The sequence below is a fragment of the Artibeus jamaicensis genome, unplaced genomic scaffold, assembly GCF_021234435.1.
Source record: "Artibeus jamaicensis isolate MK-2021 breed Jamaican fruit bat unplaced genomic scaffold, CSHL_Jam_final scaffold_916, whole genome shotgun sequence".
Classification (NCBI taxonomy): domain Eukaryota; kingdom Metazoa; phylum Chordata; class Mammalia; order Chiroptera; family Phyllostomidae; genus Artibeus; species Artibeus jamaicensis.
In genome coordinates, this window is record NW_026522059.1 from 41,467,446 (window position 1) to 41,486,521 (window position 19,076).

At 42.1% G+C, this 19,076-nt stretch overlaps 1 protein-coding gene across 1 annotated transcript in view; it reads left to right on the forward strand.

Annotated features, from left to right (window-relative positions):
- The first annotated feature begins 11,516 nt into the window (after positions 1-11,516).
- The window catches only part of GGH (gamma-glutamyl hydrolase), a 29,297-nt gene continuing 21,737 nt past the window's right edge, over positions 11,517-19,076 (forward strand). Inside the window, exons 1-2 of the mRNA XM_037133523.2 lie at positions 11,517-11,702; positions 15,677-15,791. Of these exons, the coding sequence (XP_036989418.2) occupies positions 11,594-11,702; positions 15,677-15,791 (224 nt within the window). The 5' untranslated portion in view covers positions 11,517-11,593. The remainder of the gene's footprint in view (positions 11,703-15,676; positions 15,792-19,076) is intronic.

The window sequence follows — 19,076 nt, forward strand, 5'->3', positions numbered from 1 at the left end:
CTGGACAGACTCAGGTGACCTTACCATCTTGTCAGTTCTTACTGGACATGTCGTCCCACCAGCTTCTTAAACTATTTAAATTCCTCTCTGACCTCTTCAATGCCTATCGTTTGTCCTGACAGTCCACTAGTAACTGTCCTCTGAACTCCTGGAGACCTACACCCATCTGATGTTACTGCATTCTGGATCTAACAGCACCATTAAAGGGAAGCTGAGGGCTTGGGGGGATTTTAAGGACTTCATTGCCACATCTGATCACATCTGAGCCACCTTTTTGCCTGTCGCACCTGAGGTATGGGCTACTCGAGAATGAGTTAAAACTCTTACTGTAAACCAGCGATTTTCGACCACTGTGCTGCAAGAATTTTTAAAACATGCAACACCTGACTGTTTAGTCAGGGGCCCTGACCTCTTTCCCCTGAGTTTGTCAAGTGAAACCAGACAACAACCAACACAATAGCCATAAATGAATCAAAATTATATTTATGTTTTTGGCCAAATCAGCAAAAAATACATTTTTTGGTGTGCTGCAGAACTTTAAGAATTAGTTTATATGTGCCATTGAAATCAAATGCATGGGTCTGGCTGCCTATGCCAGCGAAAGTCAAACTCGTGAGGCATGTACTGGTGCAAAAGGAAAATGGTTCATTTAGGTGCCCATGTGGGAGAAAAGGTGGACTCCCCTCTCAGAGACCATCAGCCCTTCTGGCTCAAGTCTGTGGTTCTTACAGGGATAAGGAGGGGAGGGCTTTTTTCCTATCTAATTACCTTGCCAGCTTTTGGGTTGTATGTGGGCCTTGCCCATTCATTTCTAGCCTTTGGCCCTAGAGGGGGAAGTAAGAACTTCCCCCTCACCATCCTGTCCAATGGGGGAGACTGTCAAGTGCTCTGTGGAATCTGGGTCTGTGGGCAGAGGGCCTGAATGACCAGCATTAAGGAAGCCTGGAGATGCCGCAGCCCTCAGCCCACTTCCCAATGCTGGACACAGGCCCACACATTCCAGGAAGCCGGGTAGAGTCCGGGGCTACCTTTAGATCTGACCCCTGCTCTGGATGACTGTCTATGGTAACACCCTGAGGTGAAAAATGTTGAACACTGCTGCTGTAAACGATCCAATAAAGAAGAACATTCTTACCCAAGAACTTCAAAAGGCTCAACATGAAGTGTTCCTTAATTTACTGGCAATCTTATCTTGAAGCCCAGAGTGGGGATGTGTGCTGTGTTTGGAGGCAACTTCTGGACACTTGTTCCCCCAGATTTCTATGACCTCTGCATATAAACAGGGACACCAAGTTGCTAACAAAAACCTTCACCCTGTTGCCGCTGTAGTCCTAACTCCATTATGGAAGGACCTTTTCTCTACTAATTTCCTGGACTCCACTACACTGTTTGCTGTATGGCCTGAAGTCAAGGTTTTATTCCTTGTTACAGCCTCTAATGATCATTCTGCTGCTTGATCTCGAATGCATCCCCCTGATTGAATGGCTTGTCTCCGGAACTCTTCTCAGTCCAGACCACCGTCAGAATACAGCAAGTGGTTCAGCTGCTTCTCCAAGAACAGCAGCAACAAGAAATACTGACTCTGTGGGCTCTTTTGAGGGGCCATCATCAAAATTCCACATAAGTTACTCCAATCTCAAAGATCATTCTAAGACAAACTATGTTTGTTGGAAAAGACCAATGTCGAACTTTCTCTTTTGCTCAAACTTGCTGGGAGAACCAGGCACAGACCCTCCAATTTCCCACTCTTTACCTCATCATTGATTAGGTAAGATTAAAACTGTTTGTCATGATTGATTAGCTAAGATTAGAAATTTTTGCCTTTATGAAACTTGCCAACTGCAGAGCACAACACTTCCTGTTCAGATATCTGATTGAGACATCTCCTGCTTGCAAAACAACCCCTACTCAGAGTTCCTAGTGTGCTGCATTGCATGCTCATTCCTCCCCACGAGAGTCTAAGGCAAAACCACCCTCTTGAGAAACTCTGATGCTCAGATCTGGGGTACTTTCCATATTGCAACAGCTGAAATAACATCCACCTCTTTCCTTGTCCAGTTTTCGTCTTTGATAGAAGCCATCCAAATATTCTCTGACAATTAGGTAGGTGTCTGGAATCAACAAACGATTTCTAGAAAAGGTTGTGAGCTACCATTTAACCTCAGCTTTTTTCAGCCCTTTGCTACAGGAATGTTTTATATAGACACACATAGGTATGTTACAGGGCCACCTTTAGCTGAGTCTGCCCTAACTCTGTTACTGTGTTGAGGTATATTTCACATCTGAAACACACATGTAATATACATGTATCTATATACATATACACATATATACACAATAAAACATTAATACATAGTGTAGACTTCTAGTATAGCTTTCATGTAGAAATGGAAAGAGGGATAAATTGCAGACCACTGAGCAAAACTCCAGTGTAACTTTTAACAGTCTTTGTCTTTTGTCCAATTTCATTCCACCTTCCCCTCCTTTCTTTTCCTTCTCTCTTCCCTCGCTATATCCCAATTCAAGGTTTCTTTGGGGTGTCTCTCAATGGCAGGGGGAATATATGCAAGGCAGGAGGATAACCACCCCCCTGCCTCAGCAAAACAAAAGGCTCCTTCTGGAACTCACCCTCCTTAAAAATTATGGAAATAGGGTGAGATGAATTGATAACTCTACATTACTTTTTTTTTTTAATTAGGTATCGCTTCAGTTTTTTTTTAATTTTTTTTATTTATTTATCTTTAGAGGGGAAGGGAAGGAGAGAGGGAGAGAAACATCAATGTATGGTTGCCTTTCGTGCATCCCCTGCTGGGAACTGGCCTGCAGGGAACCAGCCTGCAACCCAGGCATGTGCCCTGACTGGGAATCGAACCCTGATTGTCTGGTTGACAAGCCCGCGCTCAATCCACTGAGCTATACCAGCCAGGGGTTCTACATTACTTTTTGTTTTAATTCTACTCTTATGCTTTATTAAAAGGTTGGGGGCAGTTTAGCTTGTATTAATCCTTATTTTTATCTATTTTAATTTGTATTAAATATTATACAACTTCAAACTAAAATGTTGTTTTTCATTTTTCAAATACTTTAAATCATTTTGTTCTTTTACATATATTCCCACTGGATTCTGGGCAAGCCACATTAGTTTTCTACCACTTAGGGAATGACATAATAAGTGAAGGACTTTCAGAGAAATGCCTCTTCCCGACTTCTGGGAGGGAATGCTTCGCTTCAGGCATTCTGATACACCTCCACAGGCAGGACAGAGTAGACTCTAGTCAAATTCCAGCCACTTCCTTTGCTCTCATTTTACTAAGTGCTAGGATGGTTTACTTCACCTTCCCAGCAGGGCCAGGAGAGAAAACCCTTGAGGTTTGCTTCTATGAGCTTCTCTCCACCCTCCTGTGAACCAAGGATAGCTAGCTAGAACAAGGTTTAGCTAAGGAATGCTGGAGTTATTCCTCCTGGTTGTGGTTTTCCAAAGCCTTTGGGCCCCGTTTTTAGTGAATAGAGCCCTGCCTGGGAAGATACAAGAGATGGGCCCTTTCTTTTGAGATTAGTAGGCCACTGCCTATCCCCAGAAATAAATGTCCTGTTTCACTAAACTTACTAGTTTCACTAAATGAAAACAGATGTCTAAAGAATGACTTGATTGAACTTCTGGATGTTTGCCACATTTGCTCAGTTATCCTACCTTTATTCAGTTATCTCCTCCTCTTCCTCCATGGCCTCCTGAGTTCTAAGTGGGGTCTCTCCCTTTGAAGAGATGAGTCATCTAAGACCCTCCAACTCTCTTCCAACTACAGAGTGAGACCAGAGCAGTGGTAATGACAGTGCTTTTGCCACTTCCCATTCCTATCCAAGGACTAATGCTCAAGTACTCCTTGCCATACCATCACTACTATCCTGGGTGTTAAGGCTTATGAAGAACATGGGCAGAAAGGAGAAGTAAATGTCTAAACAGGGCAGTCGAGGATGCTAGGTGAATCCTAGGGTGCAGCTAGACACCCTTTTGCTAGTTAAGCCATGAGTGATCTGCAAGCAGATGATGACCAGAGATTTATATGTTATACCATTTAAAGATAGCTGGCGATGCTTCCAACAACAGCTGGCCCGCAAGCATGTGGAGTCAAATATTGTTGCTGGTGGGTTTCTTTCAGGCAATGAAGAATAAAAGTGGCCAGTTTTGAAAACCCTGGCCTGACCCTTAAGTAGAACATTGGCTTGAGAGACTCAGATATAAAAATTTTTAGGACAATAATTGGTGTAAAATTAGAGTCCGAATGTCCAGCTAACTAATAGGTTTATACACAGAGGGGAATAAAGAGGTGTTTTTTTGAAGGTGGGAAAATATATCTTAGGCCCAGTCAGAGGTGATCATACTATCATATTAGAATTACTTATAGAAAACAAGTTATTAGTAATGAGCATGATCATTTTAAGTGATCCATAAATAGATCACCTTTAAATACCCATATGGTAGGAAGGAGAAGGTATCAGTTTTGTTTTGTGGGTTGGTTCTAGTGGTCTGTGTTTCTTTCTCCAGATTCCAATGGTGACTTGTCTTTTGATTTCTCCCTGATTTAAAAAAAAATTCAATTTGTTTTACTCTAGGGGCATGCTTTTGATTTTTGTTCTGCAGAATACTTCGCTAAGGTTACTAAAGCTTTTGTTTAGCTGCTTTTTGTTAGCTAATTGATAGTGCTTAGTTTTAGGAACAAGTTAGTAAAATGGGATCCTCTTATGGTGTAATGTCTTGCAGTTAAAATTGTTAAACAAAATAAGAAGACATTATTCTCAAGGCACATTAGAATTCAAATATTTTATAGATTCCAATTATTTGCTGAAAAATCCTCATCCATTTTGCCCATCTTTGTTTTCTACTTTACTTAAATAATCATATTTTATGGAAAATAAAAGCCTTGTCTTCTAGCTGCAATATCAGAATCATCTATGGCTCTTCCATTTTATTTTTCTTTTTAAATTACTGTTACATATTTTTAGTATTTTACTGTACTTTGAACATTATATTTAACTTGGAAGTTTGGGGTAATATCTTTCATCGGAGATAGTTCTTCCTGTCTTTTGTCATAGTGAATTGACTACACCTAGTCAATTCAACCAGGTCTTGAGTTGGGATGCAGATTTAATTAGAATCAATTCACCTCTGGTTCACATGGGCTTTTGATTGATATCCTGGACATTCTCTTATTTTCTTAGAGCCTTGCATTTTATTCCTGCTGTAGTTATCAGACTTAGTTCTTACCCACTGCAAGTTCAAAATCTGGCAATGGTTTTGAAGAGGAGGACCACTGCCATGTCTGTGGCAGGCTCTTCCCCTCTGCTGGAACGTGAATTGCAAAACTCTGCAAGACAACGGAGCATTTCATTCAAACTTTCCCGATCACATGCCATGGCACCATGAAATCATGTACTTTATATTTCTCAATTTCCTTCACCAGTCTTACTGATTTCTCCTTTCTACAGTAGTATCTGTTTGAGCTAAGATATATCTCTATATCTATTTATCTATCTAATCTCTATGTGTACAGATGTAGATATCTATACCTTCTTCATGCCCTTTCTTTTCTCTTCAGTTTTTCTATCTGGTTGTTCAGTTTCTCAATGGCACCTTTGACTCTCACCTGTTACTTATACACAGTCAATGATCAGTGATCTTTTATTTTTCCTTTACTTTCTCCATGTTTCTCTCATTTTTAAATGTGTATTCTTTCTACTTAGCAGAGCATATGATGTTTATACTTATTCTTTGACCCATGTCCCTACCCTTATTTTAGTCTTAGCTCTACCATTAAATATATTAAATGCTCACTGTCAGCTATTCCGATAAAATTTCCCAGTCATTGCTTGTTTAGATGAAGTTAATTTTCTAGTTGGTTTTCCAGGAAGGGCATGTGGGAACAGTATTCCCTCAGGTACACCATGTTCAAAAAACCGTGTTTCTGTAGCTGTCGTACTTGAAGTAGAGCTCGGCGATATATAGAGCACTCGACCGAGAATTTACTTGAATTTTTCTTGAAATGGTGTTCCATTGTTGCCTTCATTTTATACTGCTCTTGAAGTGTTCTTACCTTATTAAGTCAATTATTTGTTACTGATGGCCTGAATTATTTTTTATTTTTCCTTAATGTCCAATAATTTTACTAAGTTGATAACTTCGGGTCAATGTTTACCATTTTCTCTTATTTACACAAAGTTCTGGGACTACAGCTATAAACGCTGGTCCTCTTTCAGTACTTTTGTTTCTTCTTCTTCCAGAACTCTAATAAGACGTATGTTGAATCTTTTTTGCCTATTTTCTCTCTTTACATAAAAAGAGAAAGTGCTCACTTACTTTATGTAGTTTCTTACTTCTGCTTTACTTCTTTACGTAATTTTCACGTGCTTGATTGTTTCTTTCCCTTGTTCAGTGATTTTTATCAACATTCCCCTTGAATGTTGGGGACAGACAGTGGTAATCTAACCTTCATTTCTGAGATTGTTTTGTCTTTTCCTTCAAGTTGTTTTCTGATTTCATTACCATCTGTGACATTCCTTCCTCTTGTTGTCCATTTCTGTTTTTAGGTTTTGAACTTCTGACCTATATTTGGTAGGTATATACATACACGCATATTTATCCTATGCTTGTTTGAGCATACTTAATTTTAATTTGGAACTTTTTGTTTTGTTTTTATTGAGGAACCATTTCCATTAGGTAAAAGTTTTTAATTTACCCTGTCTGTTTTCTTCTTGAAATAGTTTGGTATTGTATTGATTTGATTTTTTTCAAAGTAGGCCTTTTGTGGACCCCTTCTTCATTGAAAAAAGTGTTTTATTCTGTCAGTATAGTGAAGTGCAAAGTCCTGGGATGTTTTTGAGGTGCTAGTGGTGTATATACAAGGATGAGGAGGGGTGGCTGGCATGACTGTTGTCTCTTACAGAATCCTTAATTCCCCCCTTGTATCCTTTTTTTCCCTTCAGTGCTATATCTTCAATAGACACTACTCCCTTGTCAACGAAGCTGATTCTTCCTTAGAAGCAATGCTGATCTGAAGTTGCCAATTCTGGTCCTATTGTCAAGCCTCTTTCCCGTCATTAGCACTGTAACCTACCTAGGTCCAGACTGTGTCCAGTATTTTGGCTTTTAATGTTTGACTTTTTTCTTTCAGGGTTTGATTTTTTTTCTCATGCTTTGTCTACATCTTCCCCCTCCTTTTCTCTTTATCAAAGATGCTCTGAAGACTCGCCTCCCCAACTCTCAGTATCCAGGCTTCCAGCAGTGGAGGAATCCTTGTTGCAATGTGATACTTATCAATTTTCTAGTTATTTGATATTGGTTGTATCCTCTGTTTCCTAATATTGCTAAAGGCATGGATCATGTGTAACTTCATTTGTGCTACTTTTGCATCTAACAATTTTTTGAAGATGTGTGGAGGGATTCTAGTTTAAGCAGTTGCCATTATCCTCTCCCCACACATAACTTACCTCTGTATCTCTTATTAATAGGACTGTATCTCTGATGATAAGCAGTTCCAATTATTTCATTTCCAGGCTTTCTAATAGTCTATTAATTATACAGCTTATTTATTCATTCTCTTATTGATGGTCGTTTACATTGCATTTAGTGTTTCACTATGACAAAAAATTCTGCAAAGAACATTGCTGCATAAATTTGTTCACACATGAAAGCATTTCTCTAGGGTAATACTATTATATACCAGAAGGTGCTGGGTTACAGAATATATGCATATTCTGTAAGGCAACCTTTAATAAAAGTTGCCTAATGGGTATAAAAATGGTTGTAATACTTTACAATTCTACCAGCAGTGTCAAGACAGTTCTCATTTTTCTATACCCTTGTTATAATCAAGGCTTGCACTCTTGTCAATCTGATGAATGTGACATATTACCTTAATGTGCATTTTCCCAGTGACCAGTGAAGGTTTGTTTTGTCTTTTCATATTCTATTCCCATTTTTATATTGGGTTGTTGTATGTTGTAGACCATTCTGTTATGGGAAATGAAGCGACCAGACACTGAGGGATTCTGGAGTACGAGGTTTATTCCTTTTACGTGCACGGGCCCAGAGGAGTCAGTCTCCAAATTCTGAGCCCTGAACAAAGGATTCTTGGGCAATATATAGATTAGGGGTCTTCCTATCTACGTAGCAAAGCAGGATACAGAAGCAGAATGCGGTAATTAGTTCTGTCTATGGGGCAGAAGCAGAGTTCAAAGGCTAAATGTGAAAATTGGTTCTATCTGCGGGGGTGCTAGCCCTAGTCCTAGTGACTATCCGGCTATATGCTTTATTTGCTCTTCCCAGACAGCCTTATCGTTCTCCTATGGCGCCTGGGGTCTTGGGTGAGCAAAGGTCTCCCAGGGCTTCTCCTATCAGTGCCAGTTCCAGTCCTCACTATCCAGCCACCCGCCCTCCCAGACAGCCCCATCATTCTCTCTAGAGCGCCTGGGGCCTGGGCAAATAAAGGTTAAACAGGGGTTTTTCAAAGTTTCCCATATCAGTTCTGCCTGATTTTAGGAATTGTACCTCTACTCCTTGTGGCTAAGGGCGAGAGACACCTTTGGAATGCCAGCTGCAGGAGACAAAGCCTGTCTCTGGTAGCAAACGCTGCCTCAGTTCCTCTCCCTGCCCCCTGAGCTTGGTTGGAAGTCAATGAAAGGTAAGACTCCTCACAGCAGGGGCAACCTAAGCCAGACTGGATCACTTGGGAGGCCTTCATGGAAGGACTGGGGGGGGGGGGCTGCAACAAAGAGCAATGGATTCTGCCCCTGCCCCCTTCCGGCTCTGACAAAGCTCGAGTCCCCATGTCCTCAGGGAGAAGTGCTTCTTGGCTCTAATCCTCTTAAGTCTGAATACCTGTTCGGGAGAGGTGCAGCTCCTTGCCTTCCTACAGATTGCCCTGGGGGAAAATTTGGCACCACAAAGACTTGCTGATAAACCTGTGAAATCTGCTCTGCTCAGAGTGCTTTCATTCATAAAGGTCCGAGAGGAAATGAGTATGTCTCTCAAAGTTTCTGCAACTCTCTTCCTGACAGACACTCACTCAGACTGAAGCCCTCAGGCCTCTTTGAAATGTTATCTACTGTTTGATCCTTGCTGCCCTATATTCCTGTGTATTACAACCCAATAAAAGGCTATGGAAGAGGGTGCTCGGGGCCTTTTTCTCCTCGAAGAAACTGGCTGCTGTTGGCCTTTGTCTCCCCTGAGAAACTGGCCACGAGTCCGTGGCACTGGGGGGACTCGTGAAGTAGTCGCCCCCACAGTTGTGTTTTCTTAGTTCTTTGCATATCCTAGAAAAGAGCACTTAGAACATTATTGTTGTTCAGTTACAGTTGTCCCGCCTTTTTCCCCACTGCTCACTGCAACCCAGTCACCCTCAACTCCCACAGTCAGTCCTCCCATTGTCCTTGCCCATGAGTCCTCTATTCACATTCCTTTGTTTGCCCCTTCTCTTCTTTCCTCCATTACCCTCCTCCCTCCTCCTCTCCTCTGGTCACTGTCAGTTTGTTCTTTATTCCACGTCTCTGGTTCTACTTTGCTCATTTGTTTGTTTTGTTCATCAGGTTCCACTCATGGGTGACATCATATAGTACTTGTCTTTCACAACCTGGCTTATATCATTTAGCATAATGCTCTGCAGTCCCATCCACGCTGTCACGAAGGGTAGGAGCTCCTTCTTTCCTTCTGCGTAGCATTCCATTGTGTAATGTACCACAGTTTTTCGATCAACTCATTTACTGAAGGGCACTTAGGTTGTTTCCAGCACTTGGCTATTGCAAATAATGCTGCTATGAACACTGGGATGCATAGGTTCTTTTGAATCGGTGTTTCAGGGTCCTTAGGGTATAGTCCCAGCAGTGGGATTGCTGTATTGTGGGGCAGTTACATTTTTAGTTTTTTGAGGAAACTCCATGCTGTTTTCCACAGTGACTGTACTAGTCTGCATTCCCACCAACAGGGTTCCCTTTAGAAATGAACACTTTTGAAATTCTATATTTTGTAAACATATTTTCCAAGTTTGTGCCTTACTTTTAGTTTGCTTAAAGCTACACAGAAGTTTTAAAATTATATCGTTAAATCTATCACTTTTCCCCACTAACATTTGTATTTTTGATCCTTTGACTACCAAAGTCATGAATATATACTTCTGTATTTTCTTATCAAAGTATATTATTTTGCCTTTCACACTCATCTGGAGTTTATTTTTGTGTTTAATACCAAGTAATAATTTAATTTTTCCTATGTGGATTTGACCTCCATAATCTCAGATAACATTGTAAATATGGCTCCTTGTCCAATTGTGTTCAAAACCAGCTGATTAGGTAAGGCCTTTCACAGTATCTTTCATCACACATTCTTTGGCCTTGCCTCTAACCACACCCTTCTACAGCAGCATTATTTTCTTGTCAAACCAGACTACTTACTACATTCACTCTTCTTGAAACAGGCAAAAACTATGCTCTTATTCTTCTGATAAGTCATGTTCTCTTTCTGTCTTTTTTCCTTACTGAACTGTAAACTTCTTGTGAAAAAGACATTGTCTAACTCATTTTTGCATCTTCAGTACTTCGCAGTGATTGAGTAGATTTTCAAATCCACTTCTTCAATTTTATTTTGAATTTACTTTGGGCCTTATTGGTGGAAACTTCCACCTAATACTACCCATAACTATACATTTAGGTTTTCACAGGCAGAAAGAAAAACGTTTCCTACTCCCCATGAAAAGAGTGATTCCAAATCTCTTAAAATTTTACACAGAACTCTCACAATACTTCTAATGAACTGGAACCAAAGCCGTCATATCTGTCTCCCATTTATAGGACAAAGTCGGTGGTTGGGGCTAACTGACGTCAGTAAGCATCTTTTGAGGGCTTGGCCTGGACTGATCACTTTGCAGGGGATACCAGGAGTGGGTCCCTCCTTGACCCAGTTCTGAAGTGAGATGATGCTCCTTGGAACATGTGCAGGGCCATCTACTCCCCTTCCCCCCCACATAGCCCTGCTTCCTCAGCTCCTAGGCTTTCTCTCCCGGCTTCCCTATTCTACTTCCACGGGCTTCTTTCCTCCACATGCCTGGACCCTGAAAAGAAATAGCAGGATGTGGAAATCACTTCCAAAGTCACTGCCTATCCTTCCTTACATCCACGGCTGGCGTGTCCACGTAGCTGTCAGCATTGCTAACAATAAAGCTCTAGCCTTTTGGGCAGGAGCTGCAGTTGGCACAAAGGTCTCAGGCACTTTGTAGAATCTCTCTCCAGCGCCCCCTGCTGGCAGGTTAGCAATCCGGGTCTGGCCAGGACCAAGGATCCTCTTCAAAGGCTTGGCCGGGGCCTGTGGGGCCCCACACACGCCCACAGGAGGAAAAGAACCCCCACCCACTTTCAAGAGCGGGACGTAGCAAGAAAAAGAGCGAGACCCGGCCCAGCCCCGTGCCCCCGCCCCACCAGCAGTGCACGAGCGTCGGGACTGCATTTCCCATAGGGCCCTGCGGTGGGGCGCCACCCCGCTGCAAGCGCCGTGTGGACTTGTCGCCACTGCAGTAGTGACTTTGAAAGGCGGCGGGAGGCTGCCAGCGCCATGGCAAGCCTCGGCCGCCTGCTGTGCTTGCTGGGCCTGATGCTGTGTGGGGCGGCGAGCCCCCGGCTGTCTACTTCCCCTCCCTCCGAGGCCGAGAAGCCCATCATCGGTAAGAAGGAGGGGTGCTGGCCGGCGTCCCCCTAGCGCCTCCGGCTGGGAGCTCCCGCCAGTGCTCCGGTCTGGGAAACACCTAGGAATGAGGGTGTGACGTGTACCCACAGGCACAGAGGGAGAAGCGCACCGCGACACCGTCGTGCTGGAACGTAGCCTGTGCCTCAGTGATTTGCTATGGCTTTAGAGTTGGGAGGGAGGTGGAGCTCTGAAGAACCTTGTGGATTTTTTATTCTTTGTACACAGCGAGGAATTTCTTCTAATTAAACAAATTGTGTGCATGCATTATATTCATTAGAATTTCACTTTTAGGACGTATTTCAGGATACAATGCATTGTACATATAAAAATCGAGTTGACCAGGTACTCAAGAAATTATGGTATGTGCCTTGGACTTTGTCATCTTGAGCAGTGGAGGGCGGCAGTGCTAGTATGATGCTAATGCCCATTCTGTTTTGTGTTAAAATGAAGCATGTAAATTTTCATTTCCAACATATTTATGATTTAAAAAGAGTGAAATCCGTTTGCATTGCCAAAACAGACATTTGAGACAGGGCAGGGGAAAGCTACTTAGGGGAAGTGAGCCAATTAAAATTTGCCGGAAGTAATTTATGTTGACAGTAAAGATTGGTTTTATTGTAGCTTTAATAGTATGCCATTTATATTGTTTCCTTTCATTAAGTGGCACACTGTCTTTTGTAACTAAATATGAAGTAGATAAGAATTTTTTCATTTATATTGGTAGTGCCCAGTTTTCAAATGGGTTGTGTATCAATATTTGGAAATTGGAATGCCTTATTTCTTAGCTGTTTAAAATAGAAGTTAGATTCTGTAAGGAGAATTAACTCAAAATATAATTCTATGTAGTGTTCTGGAAATTGTAGGTGTGGAGACTAGGAAATAAGGAAAGAGGAGAGAATTTCTTTTCCTTTTCCTAGAAATAGTGGTCATCCAGGGTCAAATATAGAAAAAGTGAGTATGCTTTTGGGCGTCCCGATCCATTAAGACAAAATAGTTTACTGAACACCTACTTATGTGCAAAGCATTAAGTTAGGAAGAGCAAATTATTCAAAAACAAGGAAGCCAGAAAAGTTGTGAGATGGCTTTAAAGTACAGGTGACATTTTGGTCACATTTTGAGGGACTGGGAATATAGCCTGAGCTCTTTGCCCAAGATGGAAAAGTAAGTATGTGTGGGCAATGGAATGGGGATAAGTTGGTGGAACTTACCTGCTGTCTCTCATGTATGTATTTTTCTCCTTTCTGGTACCTTGTATTCATGTGTCCAAAGCCTCCTTTGTGGCCCCTGATCCTTGCCTGTCCCATATCACTCCATGTCCTATGACACTCCCTAAATCTTTCCCTACCAAAATTTATTTTCTGTAATGAAGATGATCCTACCTATACACAGGGAGAAAAACAGTTTGAAGACATTTTGGCCTTTTGGTCTATGTTAGCACAGTGCCTGATAAAATGCCAGCTGTTACAAGAAGGTTGGAATATGGAAACGATGTCTCATGTGGCCTACAGAGTCATCAAAAGCGTTCCAAATGGTGGAGTAGTGACTGGTATGGGCACAGGTGTACTTTTGGGATAAGCACATTTTGATGGGACCGAGTACTCTGATGAGGATGAGGTTTCAGTTGTAAGAGGCAGCCAGGGAGACAGGTGGGGCAGAGCACACATAGGGTCTTGCGATGTTTATGAAAAGTTTCAGAACCCATTGAAGTGCTTAAGCAGGGAGGTATGCCCTGCCAATTTGTTATCTCTCGTTTTCTGTGATCTCATTTTGTATTGCCTTTTCCCCTTGCTCACACAGGGCTCTGGTCTTTCAGGCTCCTGTCAATGCGGCAGGTACACACCTGACTCAGAGCCTTTGCACTTGCTGTTTCCTCACCCGGGACCTCTCTGCCTCCAGACATCTGCATTTGGCTAGTTACTTCACCACGCTGAAATTCTGGATCAAATGTCATGTTCTACCTTCTCAAGGATCTGGCAAACATATTTAAAAGAGACTCTTCTTACCTATAGATGGGACACCCCCTACCCCCAAACACACACTCTCTTCCTCTGCATTACTTTTCTCCCTAGCACTTAACCACCAGCCAACATACTATGTATTTCACCTTTCTTATCTTGTTCATTTTCTCTTCATTCCCTCCCACACACTATCATTAAAGCTCACAGGACAGGGATTTTTGTTTTATTCACTTATGTGTCTGCAGCACCTAGTTCAGTGCCCGGTATATAATATGATTCAGTAATAAGTGAATGAATGGATGAATGTTGATATGATCAGATTTCTTTCCAGTGGAGAACTGGTTGGAGATGGTGGGGGTCATTTAAGAAGGAATGTAGAGAGACCTTTTAAGAAGCTGTTGTAATAGCCTGGAGGGATGCTGCTTGGACTGAGGTAGTTTTGCTGATGATGTTGGAAAGATGTGGATGGAAGGTATTTCAAGTCTTGCTTTGTTGTCAAGGAAACAGTGTGTCTTTGAGTGTATGGGGCAAGGGAGAGGCCTCCTACCAGATAAGGATCTGTATGTCCTGAGATCCATTTTAGGTCTAAAGCTGCGTGAAGGAGGCTGGTAAACCTGCTTTGGGGGCTTATTTAGCCTCCTGGATGAGGGCAGAGAGAGGAGGCTACTTAAAACTGAGATCCATCTCCACTGCTTCTCTTCTAAAGTCTGTGGGTGTACTTGCAGGGGAAGCTTCATATTTATTTTTTAAAAAGATACTATTTATTTATCTTTAGAGGGGAAGGGAAGGAGAGAGGGAGAGAAATATCAATGTATGGTTGCTTCTCATGTGTTTCCTGCTGGGAACTGGCCTGCAACCCAGGCATGTGCCCTGACTGGGAATGGAACCGTGATCCTTTGGTTTGCAGGCCTGCACTCAATCCACTGAGCTACACCAGCCAGGGCAGAAGCTTCATATTTAATTCTGTGTGTTAAGTGAATGAAGCACAGTAGTCCTGTTGTATCCATCAGAGATATATTACAACACCCCCAGTGGATACCTGAAACTGTGCATGGTACTGAACTGTATATAAATAATATACTTTTCATATATATAGATAGATAGATAGATAGATAGATAGATAGATAGATAGATAGATAGATACATGATAAAGTTTAATTTATAAGTTAGGCCCAGTAAGCAATTAGCAACAATAACTCATAATATAATAGAATAGTTATAAACAATACAGTTGTCCCATGCAGTGTAACTTAAGTTAACCCTTGGCATCTGTGGATTCCCAACCCTGGATTAAAAATACTATTTTTGATCCATGGTTGGTTGAATCTGTGAGTGTGTGAATATAGAGGGTCGAGTGTATATTTATTGAAAAAAATCCATATATATATAAGTGGACCCATGCAGTTCAAATCCATATTCAAGAGTCCGTGTGTGCTCTAATAGAAGTTATGTGAATGTGGTGTCTCTCTGAATATCGTTTTGTATGGCCCTCAGCTTTTTTTTTTTAACTTAAGGAAGCACTTCAGAGCTCCTCTCAGCAGTGTTTAAATTGCCAGCAGGGTTCTCGCACTTTGGGGCCATTATTAGGGAAAGTAAGTGTTACCTGAACACAGGTCCCGCAAGACCATACAGTTGATCCTTGAACTGAGACGGCTGCTAAGTGACGAGGTGGTCGGGGAGCATCTGCAGCATGGAGATGCTGGACTGGGGTCTGGGGTGGGATGAGGTAGGACAGCTCGAGATTTCAGCGCACTTCTCAGAACGGTGGGCAGTATAAAACTTATGAATTGTTTATTTCTAGAATTTTCCATTTAATGGTTTGAGACCACGGGTGACCCTGGGTAGCTAAAATCTCACAAACTTAAATCATGGTTAAGGGGAAACTATTGTAGTGATCTTCTTACTGTGGTATCTTTTAGTTTCTGAGCAGGGAAAAAAGGAAATTGACGGAAGCTTCTCTTTTTTTCTTTTTTCCCCCTGTTTTGTATTTTAGGTGTATTAATGCAAGGGTGCCGTACTAAGGAAATGAAAAAGCTGGGAAAATATTATATCGCTGCATCCTATATAAAGTATCTGGAGTCCGCAGGTGCAAGGGTTGTACCAGTAAGGTATGATTCAATATTTTTTACACTATATAAATAAAAAACTGTTTTACTTCTAAAATTAGCTTTGATCTCTAAAATTAATGCTTTCCCTTTTGATTGCATCATTTAAGTGTGGTAACATTGCATGTGATTTTTGCCACAGCTCTGATGCTCAAAGTGTCTCACTACATTGTTTAAAGTATGAAGTTATGTTTATAATGTCATTAGAGATATGTCATGTCTATTAGATAGAGAAGAAGTGATAGTTTCCTTTACCCCCCAACAGGCGGTCCTCACTAGACGTCAGGAAAGTAACAGAGTGAAAGAATCTCACCTTTACCAGCTTTATTCTATAATATTAGGATCAGGGTACACTTAGGGCATGAAGGAGATTTAGAAGATGACTTTTGAAATACCTTCACACTCTGTTTTAAAAACCTGCCCTGGCTGGTGGAGCTCAGTGGATTGAGCACCGACCTGTGAAGCAAAGGGTTGCTGGTTCGATTCCCAGTCAGGGCACATGCCTGGGTTGTGGGCCAGGTCCCCAGTAGGGGTGCACGAGAGGCAGCCACACATTGATCTTTCTCTCCTGCCCTTTTCTTCCCGTCCCCTCTCTCTAAAAATAAATATATAAAACATTTAAAAAATAAAAATAAAAACGTGTAAATGACTAACACAGCCCTGTTGCTTCACTATCAATCACAGGTATTGTAGTTTTAAAGGAGCTATATTAGTTTTGTGATGTAATGGCCTATTCAGAAGAAAATGATTAATGTCATATATTGATTTGGAAAAAGTTGAATTTTTTAACACACAAAACCTTGTAAGTATTAATGATCTTATCTAAAGTAAGTGTATTTTAAAAGCTTCCAGCACCACCATCTAATCCATTATAGGTGATTTCATACACAAAATACAACTTTTTTGCTCAGGGCAACATGCTTTTGTAAATAATTCCACACTAAGAAAAGTATAACCAAAAATACTGTCCAAATGGGACATGAGGAATCAAAATTCAAATGCTACACTTTAGAGAATTACACCACAAAATGGTTTTATGTTTCTCTTCGTAAGGATTGTCTTCTTGCTTGTTTGTTTGCCTTTAACGGTCTGTATCCCAAGATGAACGTTTGCTGTTGACGTTTGTCTTTAATTCTTTAGTAGCAGATCTAATTTTTCAAAGGAAATCTTACTTGGAACCGAGGTAACGCCAGCGTTTTAGAGCTGAGGAAGCATTTTGTGCCAGCTGTTCTTCTGGGACACACGTGCCGATAGCTTGGATGGGAAGTAGGAGAGAAGGAAGGCGGCAGGTGTGCCAGTTCAGAGGTTGTCACCGTAGGTTAACTGTGGAGTGGTGAGGGCTTGTCTTAGATCAGTGGTTGTGGGATTGTTAGGTAAATGTTACTCAAGAAAAAAGAAATCAGCCCAAGTTGATGACTAATTGAAAACAAGGACATGGGGAGGAATAGGCAAGGAAGACAGAAGTTTTGAAACCGGGGAAGTTTTGACATCGGTGATTCACCAAATACTGGTCTGTATGACAGAGACTCTGAAACCTCGACTGTCAACATAGAGGTTAATTTTCAGCTCGGGTTCCCAAAGTTCATTGTAGGTGGATTGCTAAGAATGAGAACCATACGATCCTATAAAAACAACGTGATATGTAGCAGCTCAACTCCCAGGGTAACCTGCAAAGGATTACGTAATATAGAATGAGACAGCATTGCACTGATCGTGTGGGGGTCATTTCTGCATTGTGGATGCTGGGAGCAAACTGCTACAGTTTAGAAGGGAAAGGGAGGAGGATGGGAGACGTAGGCAAAACTCTGGAATAGGCAGAGCAGTTTGTCTGTGGTCTCTTTCTGCCGCCTCGCTCTCAGGTGCCCGGTGCTCTCGGACTATCACAAATTCCTCCCCTGGGACTCGGGGACCCACAGAACATCCTCCCCCGCCACCCGCCCCGAGAAACAGCATGTGGTGCCCCCTGGGCTGCTTTTGGTTCAAAAATGTGTTTTGTTCCTGCAGCGTTTTAAAACAATTTAATCATTTACAAATCAGAAGACTTCACAAAAGTCTGCTTTTCTGGTCTCTCCCTCTTGTTTTTTAAAAAAAGTTATCTGGAGCTGATTTGAAATGGAGCAAGTGCTCTTCAGTAGCAACCATGACTGTCACTCCTTTTCATGCTGTGTCATTTGTCATCATTACCAGGCTTCTCTGTTCTTCTAGTTAAAGAGAGAGTGAATTATTGAGAGGTTCTTTTGCTTCAAGAAAGTCTGACAAATGCAAATCACATCGGCATTCAAAGTATGGTTTGCCCTGGCAGGTCTTTGAGGCGCTTGAGTTTGTGACAATCTCCTCTGCCAGCATTCAACAATGAAGGCCCTTAATAGTGATAAGCAGGGGTCAGACATTCAGTCATGGACAACGTGGGAGGCATTTATTCAGAATTAAAGAAATGAGTGAAATTGGCCCGCATGGCTAGCGGTCAGGAGTCCCTGGGGTGCAGCTGAGTGACCCAAATCCATGGTTTCCTGATGGCGGTGGCTGTCCATCCAGGTTTAAATATCCACGGGGAAGATTCTGGGCCCTGAATGGTTCCCTTTTCCATTGACACAATTTGGGCAGATTGAACTGGCAGGATAATGGGAACAAGCAAACTCACATTTCTCCCCCTGCCACTTCCCAGGTCAAGGCCACTGCCCATCATTCCTGCGTGTGAGAGGGTGGGAAGCATCCTTGCAGTGTTCCCCACTGCTCTGTGGCTCTCTGCCAGCAAAATTACTCTCGATTTCAAACACAGCTGATGTTGCAGAGCTCATTTGGACTTAGAGGAGAGCCCAGAGGGGTTTGGTGGCTTAGCACAGTCAAGTTCAGGGCAGCAGCAGAGGTGTCTACTTAGTAATGTCAGAGGTGCTCCCCCTAAAACTCCCCTGGGGCCAAAATGGACTGTAGTTGATGTTTGATCATCAGCCTACTTCTTCCGTGTCAGAGTGAGGGGGGATTATGCCTTATGATTCTTTTACAGAACCACAAGACTGCCAAATGGAGGGATTTCATGAACAGGATGCCCTCTTCCCTCGTTCTTACAGTTTGTTGACCTTCTGGGAGAGAAAGCCCACCTTGCTGTGACTTTAATTAAAGGTTGTAACTAATTGTCACAGATTACTCCCCTCCGTCGTTTCTGGAGAAGGGGATAAAATCATCAGTAACACAGTGATTGGTTAGGAGGTCTTCACGAAGTGTTTGATGAAGGAGCCTCAGAGCGGTTGCCTGGGCGGATGAGGCCAGTCTGCAGTGATGTGCGTGTAG